This window comes from Cyanistes caeruleus, chromosome 2, assembly GCF_971803275.1.
Source record: "Cyanistes caeruleus chromosome 2, bCyaCae1.hap1.1, whole genome shotgun sequence".
NCBI lineage: Eukaryota > Metazoa > Chordata > Aves > Passeriformes > Paridae > Cyanistes > Cyanistes caeruleus.
In genome coordinates, this window is record NC_141702.1 from 69,470,554 (window position 1) to 69,486,156 (window position 15,603).

General features: G+C 42.5%; 1 protein-coding gene and 1 long non-coding RNA gene across 2 annotated transcripts in view; one reads left to right on the forward strand and one right to left on the reverse strand.

The window, feature by feature from the left end:
• Window positions 1–1,082, reverse strand: LOC147654896 (uncharacterized). The gene is made up of 2 exons (XR_015283359.1): window positions 834–1,082; window positions 1–523 (listed from the first exon to the last, which is right to left on the reverse strand). It is a non-coding gene; the product is annotated as an uncharacterized LOC147654896 (long non-coding RNA).
• A 184-nt stretch (window positions 1,083–1,266) lies between these two features.
• Window positions 1,267–15,603, forward strand: part of B3GALNT2 (beta-1,3-N-acetylgalactosaminyltransferase 2) — a 30,869-nt gene continuing 16,532 nt past the window's right edge. The window contains exons 1-2 of the mRNA XM_086877781.1: window positions 1,267–1,462; window positions 14,236–14,383. Of these exons, the coding sequence (XP_086733907.1) occupies window positions 1,369–1,462; window positions 14,236–14,383 (242 nt within the window). The 5' untranslated portion in view covers window positions 1,267–1,368. The remainder of the gene's footprint in view (window positions 1,463–14,235; window positions 14,384–15,603) is intronic.

The following is a 15,603-nucleotide window of genomic DNA, read 5'->3' on the forward strand; positions in this document are numbered from 1 at the left end:
TTTTCATGGCTTGTGTATTTTAAAAAAAATCATTTATTTCCATTTTACTTTATACAGATCAGGTTCTGTTACTAATGAAATGTGTTTCAAGTAGACTAGCACCAGCAGTCATTCATTTGGACCTTATATCCATTACACATAATCTTCTAGTTTATACATTAACAAGAGACAAAAGGCAGAAAGTGACGTACAGAAAGTTTCACCTGAACCCGAGGAAGAAATTATTTACTGTGCAAGTGACTGCACACTGGAACAGATTTTTCTGGAGAGATTGCCTCTGTTCAAAAGGGATGTGTTCAAGATGTGTTCAAGAACCATCTGGACACAATCCTGTGTGCCAGGTGCTCTAGGACGACTCTGCTTGAGCAGGGAGGTTGGAGCAGATGACCCCCTGTGGTCCTTTCCAGCCTGACCCACTCTTGTTAACCTCTGATTCTGAGAAGCCTTTGCTTATTTATCCACATCACTTTTTCAGGTAGATTTATCCTGGGACAGTCTGAGGAAACAGGTTTCTCCTTGTTACCTGTGTGCAGGAGACCAGAGACAAGTAAATTCTCAAGGTGCTGACAATATTGCGCTCTCCTTCATCCGACCGTATTTAAACCCTAAACCCTCCCAGCCAGGACGGAGCTCTGCAGGGTCGGTCCTTAGGGACCCAGTTTTTCCGAGTGGTGGCTGAAGGTAACAGGTGCAATAATCCGAGCTCGGATTATTGACATTTCATAACTAATTTATGGATTCTTGGCCGTGATCCAGCCGCAGTTAAGGACACTTTGATTGTTTAACACCCCCCTGGAATTTCAAAGCTCATGTTACTTGCTGGAATAAAATACCTCACAAGCACTTTGCGAGCGCCGTAGCAGGTCTTTGCCAAGGCGAAGCGCTCTCTCCTCTTTATTGAATTAGTACAGGATTGTTCTGGAAAGCTATTTTGTTCCTAACGCAACGATTTTTGAGAAGGGGCATTCAGCGGGTTATCGAAGAACGATTACCCGGGAAGGGTTTCCCTAAGGCCGGTGCCGCGGCCGAGGGCAGCCGGGCGGGCTCGGAGAGGCGCCCTCAGTCCGTGAGGGGGACGCGCCGCCGCCGGCCGCTCTCCCGCGCCCCCCGCCATGTGAGGCGCGCGGAGCCGCCGCGCTCCCTCGGCGCCCCGCGGCATTGTGGGGGCTGTAGGCGGCCGCCACCGCCGCCCGCGCCACCGCCGCCCGCCCGGGCCGGGGCGGGACTGCAGCTCCCGGCGGCCGCGGGGCAGCCGAGCCCGGCCCGGCCGAGCGGGGAGGAGCCGCGGGCGGCCGAGCCGGGCCGTCGCGCCGGCGCCGCTGGGAGAGGCCGGCGCGAAGGAGAAGGGGCTGGCGGCTGCGGCGGCCAATGCGAAACTGGCTGGTGCTGCTGTGCCCCTGTGTGGTCGGGGTCGCGCTGCACCTCTGGCTGCTGCTGAGCTGCCCCGGGAGCCACCCGGCAGGTAGGAGAGGGGGCGGGCGGCGCCGGGTGCCTGGGCTATCCGGGCGGGCTGGTTTTCTCCACCCTTTCTGCCCAGGCGAGGAGAGGTCGGGGCTGGCGGGGCAGGTAGCGGGGGCGAGAGGCGAGGGGAGGGCCGGGGTCGTGCTGTGGCCGGAGCGGCGGGAGCAGCGCCGGGGTGCCCGCGGCGTTCGTGGTGAGGGAGCGTCTCGTACCGTGGAGCGGCGGAGAGCGGCGCAGGCTCCGCCGCCCCAGCCGGAGGTGCGGGGCTGCCGCGGGTGCGGAGCGGCTGGTGCCGGGCAGCAGCTCCCGCTTCCGAGCGCCTCCTGCGCCACCGCTGCCGTCCCGCACCCACCGAGACACGTGGGGGAGAAATTCCCACCGAGCCCGCTCGTGTCGCGTCATTCCCGGTCCTAGGAATAGCTCTTCGCACTGCGCTGTGTTTGTCTCAGCGGGCTTTAAAACCCCTGTGCTGCAAAAAGCTATTCATAGGACCGGGTATGATCCAACACAAGTGAAATCCGATCCCCGAGGGCTTACCCTGTGCTCCTTATAAAATGAGGTGTAGTTTTCAGGCCACAGATCTTCGTGCCTGAGGAAACGGGCGCCTGTTGGAACAGAAACTTTTGTCAGCTACCCACAGGTGCTGTTTGATAATATTAAAAAATACTGTACACGAACACGTAATGATGTTTATTTTCCTTGGGGTGTGCTTAGAACAGTTTAGTGACCCGGTAGGTTGTTCACTAATAGAGCCACACTCTGCAACTGGTGCCTGTTTCCCGTGCAGGGTGTGCACAGCTGTGGGGAAACAAGAATCTGCTGATTGCCAGTGGCAATTAATAGTGCAAATATGCAAGAAGCAGGGTCAGTGCATTTGCATAGTCTGAAGGCTGCAGAGCTGTATAGGTGTCTCTGTCTGTATTCTGGCTTTAGCATATCACATCAGCCATGGTCACACATGAATTATAAAATAATGGGAGAGCTAATTGTTGAACTTCTAGCCTGATGGGCATTTGAATTGCCTGGTTGGTTTTGTTCATCTTTCACGGTGCCTTTTTGGAGCTTCAGAGCATTAATTTGGAGTTAGAAGTGGCAGTGTGGAATCTTGTGATGACCTTTCCCGCATAAATGTGTTTTCCACTAACAAACATTTCTAAAGAAAATCCAGAAGTCTCTCAAGTTGGTGTTGGTGTGAATGAGTGGCCTAGGTCACTTAAATAATCACTGTTAAAGGTATTAGCAAAAGTAGGAGTAACACATATTTGTAAAAGAGCAGGTTAACAGACTTGCATATCAAGGTTCTCTCTGTTGCTTACTGCATGGATGAAACATCCCAAGGAAACTCCAGCTAGAATTAGTTTAGAATGATTTACACAGAGATCAAAGACTCAAAAGGATAAGGGTTGCCTCTGGTTGAGTCACAACGTTCAGGGTGGATCCCCTTTCTTTTCAAACTCCTGATGGAGTTTGGGTGCAGCTAAGTCCAGTCTTGGTCTCCAGTTTGAGCAGAGGTTTATATCTGAATTATTTAGCAGTATTTAATCAATGACTAATTTAACATTTACAAAGTGATTTTCCGTTCCTAAAAGAGTACAGTGGGTGAGAAATGATAGGAAATATAGGTATATATTTCCTCCATTACCTTAAAGTATCCACAAGCTGCTGTTACTCTTTTTTAGAATGGGGCATTTGCAGATGTTCTATTTTTCTTAAGATATATGGAAGAATCACTGCACTATCCCCTGTGTACCAGGTGCTCAAAAACTTTAATTCTCTGCTTGGTCCCTGACATTTTTCAGGTGCTGTCTCAGCTTCTGCTTTGCGTAGCACTTGCTGCACTGCTGCTGCCGTTTGCCCCACCTTTTCAAGGGAATTTCCCCTAATTAGAATATCACCTATAGATCTGTACAGTTTTCTGAGGGAGTGAGACTGTCTGTGAAAGTTCAGCAAATACAGAATGAGCAATTGTGGGTGAATGTTTATACCCCTGTGGAAGTCTGCTAAAGGTATATTGGGAATTTTTCCAAGTAAAAGAAAGTTTCTTTTTATCCTCCTGCAATGGGACTGACAATAAAGGACACATCTGTCACACATGGCACTGCTGTCCATGGTATGTGGCTCCTTGTGGCTATTAAAGTTGTAGTATTGGGTGCTGCAGCTCTCTGTGGGGCCGTGTTGGCATTTAAGAGCTGATAATCAATTGCTAGATGCCACCTCCCACCCAGTTTTCAGACTGGCCCAGTGGGTGAATTGTGCAGTGGGTTCTGGAAATAACGTGCTGCTACCCCAGAATTATTTCTGTTTCGTGCCACAGCAGGAGTCAGGCATTGCAGTACCTGGGTAGTCTTTAGATCCGGAGTGCAGGGACTGCACGAAGCACACGCACTGTACCCCCTGGTTTCTGTCAGGTTTAGGGGCAAGATTTGAACCAAAGGACCACACACTGCCGACTGTCAGGTGCCAGGCTTGGACATTCAAAATATCGAAACCCAAAGTAATTCCGTTGTGATCTTCAGCTGCAAAGCAAGTAGACAACATTCACTTCTTGCCCAGAGCCATAAATTAACTTTGGTGCTTTGGTGAATAACACTTGCTCCTTTCACTGCAGTGGTTTTAACTCTGTGCCATCCAAGCTGTACACCCAGCTTCTCAGCATCCTCTTGCATTAATATTGAAATTTGTGCTCCTGTATCTGTGTGGAATTTTGTCAGTTGTTGAGGGCCAAAAGGAATGAGAATGTGTTTTGCTTTAGTGATGAGTCTGAGCTCATATTCAGAGGAATCTGAGGGAAACAAAGAATCAGCTTTCCTCAGTTTGTTGTCATCAGGGTCATCCCCTACGTTTCCATCCCATTCTTCAGAGGATACAATTAATTTCCTAATCTGTACAATATCAGGAGGATGGAAAGCCCACATAAATCTGATGTTTTCCTCCAAGTTTTTTTTTCTCATTTTCTTTCTTTAACAGATTTTGCAGCTGCTCCATTTTCAAGGACAGTATTAATTCAGTTGCCTTTAGGAGTTTTATTTCTTCCTTAGGTACAGTACCATTTTACTGTTATTCTTACTATCTTGATAAGCAGCTTCTAACCAGGTTCCTAGCATTTTGCAAATACTTCCTTTTCCATCCTTTATCTGGCCCTGGCCACTTTTACCTGTCCTTTGACAGCTGTACAGTCATGCCAGTTAACACAGCTCTGTTCTTCTGAGAATTTGGAACTTTGATTTATTCTGTGCTTTCTTAAGTAATCGGTGCTTCTGTAAGACATCCAGTCAAATATGCCAATTTGTTACAAATGAGTGGTTTAGGTTGCTTAAAGAATCACGGTCAAAGATAGTAGCAAAACCAGGTATCACCTGGATTTAACTTGAGCTCTCAACTAAGCACCATGCAGCCAGCTCAGTTCCTTCTGCCCCCAACTCCTGCAGTGGGATGAGGAGGAGGATCAGGGGGAAAAAAACAAAAACAAAACAAAAAAACCCCTCAAACCAAAACAAAAAATCCCCCCCAAAACCAAAACAACAATAAAAAAAAAAACAACCAAAAAATCCCTTCATGGATTGAGAAAGGAAGAACCAAATTAGAATCCATTTAAAATGATTTACACAAAGGCTGGAAACACAAAAGGGAAAGGGAGACCTTCCTGTTGAGTCATGGGATTCAGAGTTGACCTCCTTACTTTCTAAACTCCTCGTGGAGCTGAGGTGCAGCTAGGTCCAGTCTTAGTCTCAGACTTGGTCAATAACCGGTATCTAAAGGATTTAGCAGCACTTAATCATCAACTAATTTAACATTTGCAAAGTTATATACAAAGTAATAGGATTTACTATAATTGCTACAGTGACTTTATTATACATCTGAGACAGCAGCATTCATGCTGTACTGGCAGAGGAGTATCTAAGTCAGTCCACACGTGCATGTGCACTGACACAAAGAGAAATATTTATATACAGATATATATGGGTATAAGTGTGTAGAGGTATGCCTGTTAAAAATTCCCCTCGAGTTCAGTGAAATGCTCACTTGAAATGTCTTGGCATTTCTCAGTGGGAAAGGGTTGAGCCTCAAGGAATGGGAGGTTTCAGCCCAGGCCCTGTCGTCAGTTTTGGGTGCTGATCCTCAGAACTTTGCAAACTGGAGAGTCCATGAGCTCTGAGGGACATCCTACTTGGGGAGTCACTGTGGTCCAGGGGAGCCAAAGGGCTTCACTCAGCACTAGTTTTTAGGGTTGTTTGGATGTTTGGCTTTAGTCATCCATGAATTTTGGCCCTGAACACAATTTTGATTAGTAATTGCTGGAATTTTCAAAAATCCAGTAACTATGGAGTCTGTTCCACTCAGGGTACAGTTCAGGTAAGGAATGTTCCAGGCCTGTCACGGGATGACTGATTGCTCCTGCTGTCATTCCTTCCTTGGTCAGACAACAGGAGTTCCTTCCTATGGTCAGTGTCACCCTCACCTTAGTTGTGGTGGGGCAGGTTTCTGGTCCAGTCAAGGGACTGCCCAACTCATTACACAAAGGCCTAATGGGAATTTCTGAGGTGGAGCAGCCCTAAGGAGTGGAAGGAAGGCACCACTTGGAAGTTGGGGGAGAAGTAGCTTTGCTCTTCATAGTTTCCCTGTTTCAGGCGGTTATTATTGGAGTTGGTGTTCATTACTGTAAAACCATTCTGCATTGGATAATGCTAGGAAAACTAGGATTTTTAATAAGTGGATTTTTTTAATACTGAAAGAGCAAGTGTATGATTTTTGTGCAGGGTTTATTTAGTTGTAAATAAATACTATTGTAAAGTTACTATTGAGTAATGTATTCACACTGAGGAGGAATAACCATGCCTCCTATAAAATGAGAACTTATGTCATCTGTAGGAAAATACTCAATACTGTACATGAGTTGTCTTTTTGTAGGCCCAATCTTTGCATGGTATTTAAGGAAGAGTCTGTCTCTTAGCCTTCAAAGTACCACAAAATGTACAAGAGGTAGGTATGGCTGCCTTGGCAGAAGAAAGAAGGATGAGCCAAGGGACCTCAGATGTCTTCTGTGTTGTATTTTTGTATTATTCAGGGTGTTTTAGGGACATTAGTGAATTTGTATACAAGAGAAAGAAATGTCCCTATTTATTAAAAGGCTTCTTGAATCTGAAACCACTTAAGAGGTTCTGGTAGTGCCTGATAAAGCCAGTCTTGTTTCACTTGAGTAATTTTTTTCCCTTGTTTACTACTCCAGCTGCTATTTATTACCTATCACTTGGAATTCCTGGTGTGAATAAAAAAGTAAATCTTATCATGGGGCAGTGTTTTGCAGCAGCTGTGACATAAAAATGCGTAATTTGTATATTCTCTTATATTTCTGTGTAGTTGTGTACCATAGTTGTGTGCTATCTCAACAGCTGCAGAATTAGCTACCAGTAGAGGTCAAAGACAGAGTGAACATCAGTTCTGTTTTTTGAGGAGTTTAATTACCCTCCCGAGTAATCATCACCACCCATTCAAATGGAAATCTGTCAAAAAGTTGATAACCTCTTTTAATGATTATTTACCTTGGCTTCATTGATTCACTAACACAAGATTGGAGGAGACATCCCCAGCCATCAATTCTGCTTACTATTTCTAATAAGCAACTCTAGGTCTCTGTCATCAAATGGCAGGTGGGCAGCCTACATTTATTTAGTGAAGGCTCAGGGCAGCTTTTTGTCTATTCACTTGGATTCTTAGCAGTTCTTCCAGAGGCTTATTGTCCTGATTAAAAATATGTTCTCATTTCTGGCCTAAGCTTACTTGCAACTAGTTTATGCCTTTTAATTCTTAAGCTTTTCAGTCAAAAGGGTGTTTCTCTTCCTTCAAGTACATCTTAAGCATGTAACCATAGATGTCAGCGGTGTCTGTTTTAAACCTCTGCTTTCTTAAGTCGAGCACCTCAGGTGCTTCTAACTTCTAGTGGAAAATAGGCTTTCCATTTCTAGAAAACAGTTTGGTTTTGTTATCTGTAGGTCAGATGGCTTTAAATGTAAACAGTGTTCCAGTCTTCACTCATTCCATCTACTTTTCTTCCTCTGTTGGTACCTTCTGTAATAGTCTTCCTTTTAACTGCCCCTTGTGAAAGGCCTGTAGTTTGCCTGCATCCTTGGCCCTCAGTTGTGGCTCTCCCTGTGCAGTATTCAGATGTTCTCTGTGTTCATGATCACATTTACCTTGGTGTCACAGAAAATAGAGTACACTTCTTGGAGGCAGTACCCAGTAATTGGAAAAAATTAAATAGGATCAATCTTGAGACCAAAGGCCTTTGTTTTAATGTCCTGACTTTGGTGGCTTCCTGCTTTTTTTTTTTTTTTTTTTTTTTGTTAATCAGTTAATGAGACTCTAATTCACACTTCTGAATCAGATTTGTGCAGGAACATGCTTTTAGGTTTAATTGAAATCCTTGTCTAACTGGTTACAAACAAGTGCTATCCAAAGAAAGTTCGTGAGTAGGAAGCTTAGTTAATTTTTTGTAAAAGTCTTAGATAGATGCTAATTATAAAATGACCTCAGAAACTTGAGAAGGAACAGACAGACCTGCTTTTAGCACTCCAGGTGGATTCATTGCTAATTGTGTGTTTTAATTGATGGCACAAATCTTATTGAGTAGGAAGTTACTCACTGTAAGGCTTCAGCTACAGGGCCTAATCAGAAAGCCCCACACATTCTGTGTAATCTTCTGCTACTTGGCTGATGCTAATGCCCTTTAAGTCGTTATTCCTGTTACATTTCTGAGGGGGGGTGGCAGCTAAAAATTGGCCCTTTTGGATTTGTGAGAGTCAATCTTCTACTAGTGAACAATTATGCAATAGATTAAAACCCACCATTTTCTAGAGTCTGCTTGTATGCCATCTGTTGTCCTGTGGCTTAGCATGTACTTCTTCAGGCACTGGCCTAATGGAACCAAAATATGGGAACAACCTATGAGGTGCTATGAGATGAAGTTTTGCTGGAAGATGGGGCCTTCTTAAGAAAGGATGTTGTCTGAAATCTGGTAGTCCTATCTGTCAGGGAGTAGCATGCTTGGTGACAGAGTTATTTCATCTTTTGTAGGTGTGTAAAGACTTAGACTGGTGGCCTTGGAAACTGAAACTTGACAGGTCAGATTTGGCATTGGCAGTGTGTGTGTAGTCCTTCCTAAAATGCCAGTTGTCCCCCACCCTTCATCTGTGTCCTTCAACCTTTCATCTGTAAGATCTTAGTATGACATGGTTTTTCATGGATAGGCCACCCCCAGCATAAAACAGTCTCCTAACTTTTGATGGACACAAAATAATTGACAAAGAATACACAAAATAAGCTGATGGTGTTTTCCAAATGAATTGGGACTTTTTTGGGTTTTCAGTTATTCTGTAGACAGATGTCTAAGACCTTGCAAACTACTAATGAGTGGCACTGGCACTGCATTTTTGTATTTTGGCATTGGAGCAGGGGGTCAAAGAGGGCCAGTTCTGCCAGAGTTGGCTGAATTAATGTTTTCAACAATTATCCTCTAAATTGCCCACTGAGTGGAACAGCCAGAAGAGAGCAAGTATTCTTCCCTGGGAGCTGGCTGTTGTTCCTTGGCAGCAGGGATTGGTAGTCAATTTTCATCAGATAAAGGTGCTATACTCTGCTTCCCCTGCCCTGCCACAGTCCCTTACCTCCACAAAATTAAAAAAGAAAAGGAGGCATCAGTTGGTGTTGCAAATTTGCATTGTTTCTTTTGACTTTGCTTCTAATGCTTTGGCCACTTTTTCCTAGTTTTGTCTAGAAATGTTCAAATATTATATAATTAAGGTGTTTAGGGTATCATCATTCCACCACTGTTACTACTGCCACTTGGCAATTCAGAAGGACCCTGTTGTCCTATTTCTTTTAAGAAATGCTGTTGATGTAAAACAAACAGAAACCTCTGCCTGCAGCAGTTTTGTTCTTTGAATCTGTCACTCTTGTATAAAAGCCTGTCTGCCTCATGGTGTACTGCAGAAACCAGGGGTGAACATCTTGGTGCTTTCTAGCTCTAGGGTGAAGTGGGTACTGCAGGAAGGTCAGGTAGCTCTGCTTGCACCAGAACATGTAATGCAGATGAGCTGTAGCAGATTACTTTAAGTGAAGTAGATTAGAAGGGGGAAAGAGCTGCTTTTGCTCTTTGGTTTGTTCTTTTTCTGTGCGTGTCAGCATTCTGTGAATACAAATCTTTATATTGAGTTAATTCCTTCCTTCGTGTTTGTTTGGATCTTTTGTGAAGCGGCAGAGAAGAAAAAGTATTAAACCTCAGGAGTATGGTTGTAAAATCACAGGAATAGGCAGAGATAAAAATGTGTGGGGCTTTTTATTTTGGAGGAGTGTTGTTCCTTTTTAGTCTTATCTTACAAAGTGGATTAGTTGAAAATATTCCAAATAAGTTCTGCTTGACCTACTTAAATCCATTCATTGATTTATTCAGAGGAAAAAAAAAAAAGTAAAAAAGCTGCATTGGTAGCAGAAGATACAAAGCCCAGCCTTCTGTGGAGCTCACTTATTTTAGCAGCATCCAGTGGAGGTGCTCTGGTGCCTGATACTGCAAGTAAGCCTACACTGCTGTGTTTCTCAGTGCAGGCACTAATGATGAGTCTTTCCTTTGTCCACTCCACTTGCATGAAATGTGGAGACCTAATCACTTTGTGGACTGCATACTATGTCAAATTTCACTGAAAATGACAGGCAAATTTTGTAGTTGATTGGAGACTCATCAATAGAGATATGTTTAGCAAGACTGTGTTTGTTGACAAAATCAAGCTAAATGATCTCTCGCTCTTTTAATCTCCTTATAATGAAGCAAATATAATTAACAGCCTAATTTGACATTTTATTGAGAATCTGTCTCATGGGAAGAAGAGATGCATGTTCATCTTTGTAGTCTGGAATTCTGAAAAACTTCAAGAGCTGTTGACTGCTGCTGAGGTGGTTAAAATCCAAGTAGGGTCAGCAGACTGCCTGTCAGTGGTGATCTCCTTCCATGTCCAGCTCAGCAGGACACCCACCTCTGCATCTTCAGCTGTGTCTTCTAAAGCCACAGCTTTGTACTCTATGTAAACACTTGTTTACTTTTTCCTGTATCTCTCCTAAACTTTTATCTGTTGCTAGCTCTCAGTCAAGCTTGACAGACAGGTGGAGGTTGTCCAGCATTTTCACCCATTTCATGAAAACTGTTGACTGAGAATCCTGTGAAACCTTCCTGAAGCTGATGTTGAGGTGAAAATCTGTATGGTCAGATATCAGAGAATTGTGTGAAAGACAGTCCTCACAAATATCAGAGCCCGAGAAAGCTTCATTAGGAGCTTACCATAAACAATGTGACACAAGGTTCTGGCAGACTGGACTTAGCAGACTTAGAGCTGACAGAACTACTGCTGACAGCTGCTGCAGAGAATTAAATGAACCTCAGCAGCTGAGGGAGGGATGCTCGCTTTCATGTTTTTGTAGGTTTTGCTGTGGATTAACAGGTAGGCTTTGTGTATTTTTCTCAGGTTCTGCTGAGAAGTCTTGGGCTAAGTAATGCAACCGAGGTGCAGCTTTGACTAAGTAAGAATTCTAAAGCAAGGTGGACAGTGGTAGTGTGAGCTTTGGATTGGAAGGCTTCCTCTCCTTCTCCATACCTTTGGTCTGCAACACTTCTAGGGTTTATAGTAGAATGTGATATGTAGCTTTTTCCTTTTTTTTACCCCCTTCCCAAATCACAAAATTTAGTTTTTTCCTTGTCTTTGAAATCAGAAAATGTAAAAACGTAATTATCTTGCACAGGCAGTTGCAGGTAAGAGTGATGTGTATGATGTGATACAATCTGACACTTAAAGTTTTGGCCTGAAAGTGTACAAAAATAGAATGTAAGATAAATAGCTTTGGTCCTCAGTGGCAAGCATTGATTGCTTGTCTAAATTGTCACTATTGACTTTGAGGTCAGCAATGTTTTCTCTCAAATTATGCTGCATCAGAGAATATTTATGCACATATTGGAATTATCCTTATAAATTAATAATAGCCTTAGTATTTTTTCCCTGTACTTCTCACTTTAGCTCCCTTTTTAAAAATAGTGCGAGTTCAGAGAAACACGTATGAATCTATTTTCCTGAAATTATAGCATTAGTCCTACTTTTCCATAGGAAGTAGAAATCTTTACTAACAAGCAAAAAAATTTTTGTCAAAGTAAGCTTTCTTTTTTGTTTTGTTTTTTTTTTAGTTTTTAGTGGTTTTAAAAGTAAAATGATATAACTCTTGGGACAGAGAAGATCTTCTGAATATAGACCACTGCAATGCTGTTCTAAAAGCAATTGGATATTAATTCTAAAGCATCTGTTACATTAACATTGTTCCCATGTGGATGGTTCATAAGGAAAAGCTTCGCTTATTTTAAAACAATCTCATTAAAAGTATGTATATTTTATTTGAGTAGCTTATTTTTAATTGTTTTTTTTAAAGCTCATTCAAGCTAGCTTACGTTATTCTGAGCCAAGTCACCCCATAGACTTGTGCCCTCAGTTTTATTTTTCTTTAATTTTGATTTAATGGAATAGTTCTGCTTCTTGTTAAAAGTAATGTTTTTAAAAAAGAAATCTGTGTAATCAGTACTTCATCTGCAGTCTACAAGCATATTAGACCTATGAACTTTATACTGGAAGGCTTGAGGCTTGGAGTTAGGGCTGAAGAATAATCAAAGGATGGATGAAGAACAAGGGAAAAAAAGGGATGTGTAAGCAGGAATTATGTAGCTACACAGGAATTTGCCATAGTGTTGTACTTTATAAACATATGTCTGTCCCATGAATCTCTGCTGTCTTGGAGAGCTGGTGATTCTTGGCTATATAATAATCTGTGAAGACATACAGAGCCTCTGGATAAATGATATTTACTAGCATAAAGGAAAACTTAACTTGGTATTTTGACTGAACAGTGTGTTTGACTTACAAGTTTCTTCAGATGTTACATAGGGCACTAGGTTTGCTGTTCTGTAGCAAACAAATAATATTCCTAATTCTCACCACCAGTTCAATCGTGGTTGTTGTAAGAGGTCCAACAGTTGACTTCAGTGAAAAAAATGAAGAATGGAACTAATGACTCATTGTTTGGAATTTTAAGTTGTTCTCAGCCTAAGTTGATGAAAGCTTCTCTTAATAGGTTAATGTTCAGCTTAAGTAATTGATACTCTTGTAGCTGTTTTCAGTACAGATTCATTTAAGTAGTGGTGGAACTTCACTTTCTTGTAGAAAAATCAGTGTTTGCATACTTAGAACTAAAATATTAAGTGGGAAATAGACTAGGAAAGGTTTACCTGTGGAAACACCACTTTCTGGTTTTTCTGCTTTTGCATTTTTCTGAAAACCAATTCCAGAGCAGTTTTATTTGGCTTTTGGAGTCAGGGCTATTTTTAATAGCCCTAAAGAACAGCAACAAAAGTTCTGAAATCTTGATGTTGATTCAGCATGGAACAGAGCAAGGTCAAGGCCTCTCCACTGCATGCTGAACTGACAGTGGGATATAAGGCTAGATGGATGTCTGGTGGGATTTGGCACAGCAGTTTTTGTGGCAGATGCTGTGAGGTCCTAGGTTAGAGAGCAGTGTAAAATAAACCATCTATTCAGCTTCAAAGTGTAGAAAGGGGATGCTGGTACAGAAGGTAGAGTCTGGATAATAATTCAACTCCTTCTAGTGGGAGTTCACAATACAGACTTGGCAGTATGTTTAGTCTCCTAATTAGATTCGAAAAAATCTTGTCTATGCTATATGCAGTAGTTTAAAGTGCACTCAGATTTCTTTTCTTTATCTGCAGCCCAATGAAAAACATAGTCAGATGAGAGGGAAGCAATCCTTTGCTAAAACTAAATGTAAATCTGTATTAACTCTAGGATGTCTGATAGATTAAACTAAGCAAATTCACTTTAGCTACTTGTCTGACTGTTTACAGGCTCTAAATCAGAGCTTCTCAGGTCTCTATCCGGTCATAATCCTGCTGGAAATCAAGTCCAGGTTTCGTGATCTCTAAATTAAAACAGCACAAGCTAAATCCTGGATTACAAGTATTGGCAGTGGCATCCAGCTTTGAATAAAGCCAGAGCTTTAGTCCCTGTGTAGGGATGTAGCATCCTGTGTGAAGGCAGACTGGTGTTCCACTTCAAAGGGTTGGAAACAATAGGCCTTGAGATCCCACACTGAAATTGGGAGGCAGAAAAGTAGTGCCAGCAACTTTAGAAAGAAGGGGGGAAATGTGCATGTTAGTGAAGTTTTTGGCGTATTGAAAATGTTTCTCTGAATCCGAACCAAGAATGTGATCCTGCTGTTGGTTTTTAGTGTTTCAGTTTTCTTGCTTTTAGAGGTCCTTTAATCACAGAATTTTGGAATAGTTTGGGTTGAAGGGACCTTAAAGATCATCTGATTTCAATTGCCCTGCCATGGGCAGGGATGACTCCCACCAGACCAGGTTGCTCAAAGCTCCATCCTACCTAACCTTGAGTGTTTCCTGGGATGAGTCAGACACAACTTCTTTGGGCGATCTTTGCCAGTGTTTTACCATGCTCTGAGTAAAGAATTTCTTCCCAATATCTAATCTCAGTCCTCCCCTATTTTAATTTAAAACCTTTTCCCCTTGTCCCATCACTATCTGCATTGCAAAAAATAGCTTCCCTTCCTTTTTGTAAGCCACTTCTAAGTACTGGAAGGCTGGAATTTTAATTATTGCTTGCAACTCAGGCTTGTGGTAATATGTGCATAAAGTAAATATTTGTCACTTTCTACTTCTAGGTCCACTGTCCTTCTTTCCTCAGTGGAAGCTGAATCATTATGATGTTATTGTAGGTGTTTTGTCAGCTCGACACAATCATGAGCTACGCAGTGTTATAAGGAACACTTGGGTCAAGCACCTGAAGCAACATCCTGCCCTGAACCAACGGTAACCTCCACTGTTTTGTAGTTTGGGCCTGGGGGACAGGGTTGAAATACCTCGATATAGTAGGGCTGAAATATCTTGATTTAATAATTTTTCTTTTAAAGTATTTCCTAGTTTATTTGTTTGTTTGTTTTTGAGCATCTTGTACTCTGATAGATTTTTTTTTAAGTCTACTTGATAGTATATAAGAATACTTACTGCCTTGGGCTGTAACTACTTTTTATACACTGCTCTTTGCTTTTGCAATTACTTGTCACTGTTCATTAGTGATGTATAAGCCTTCCTCTTTTCTGTGTTGCAATGTATGGTGTGCAGCTGGAATCCTCGGTAATTCAGGATTCTGGAAGGCAGGCAGGATCTCATGTGGTGAGAGAATCACCAAAACTCTTGCAAACAGCCTCACCTCTAAAGTTCAGGTTTATTTCCCACTGAACCAGGTGCACCATACTGCTGCAGTGTGAGTGGCCCTTCCTGATTGCTTGCACAGACCTGTCATGTACACACAGGTCTGATTTTGCTGGGAAGCTCTGCTGCAGTTCATCCCTGGAAATGCTGCCAGTCCTCACACCTTGGTACCTGCCTTGCATTGAAAGCATTTTGCTGTTCCCATATTTGGTCTCAACATGCAGCCTGAAGTGCAGCATATGACCTTTTATATTATGACCTTAAATTATGACCTTTCATAACTTATGTGGAGTTCTGGGAGGACGTTCAGCTGCTAGGTGAAAAGATAGGTTAAGGTGCATCCTTGCTCTTTGTACTACTTGGTGCCTCCCTACTATGAAATAACTGTGATTAGAGCTGGAGGGGAACCTCTTGTTTTGCTACAACCCAAAGCTGAAATATTTCATTGGACCAGATAGCCCAGAATCCTTGGTCCTCCTTTGATGTTATGTGACTTTTTTCTTACTGTTTTTTTCATTGACTTTTGAATGCCTAGTATTTAAACAGTCTTGAATTAAGTAACAAACCCAGGCCAGGAGGGGCAGGTCTCTGGGTTCCTTCAGTGTTGCCTTAGGTCTTTTTTTCAGTTTAGTGTGCTGGCTGTCTTTAATCTCATTTCTAGCTGCCAATCTTCTTGTGATCTCAAAATGTAAAATGTTAATGTGGATTTGGAATTGAGCTCCTACAAGGGGATTCATGTGGTTGCTCTGCATACCAACTGTCACTGCTGATTTTTAAGAGATTCAAAATCTTAACCCTGTGAAAGACAGGCCATGATA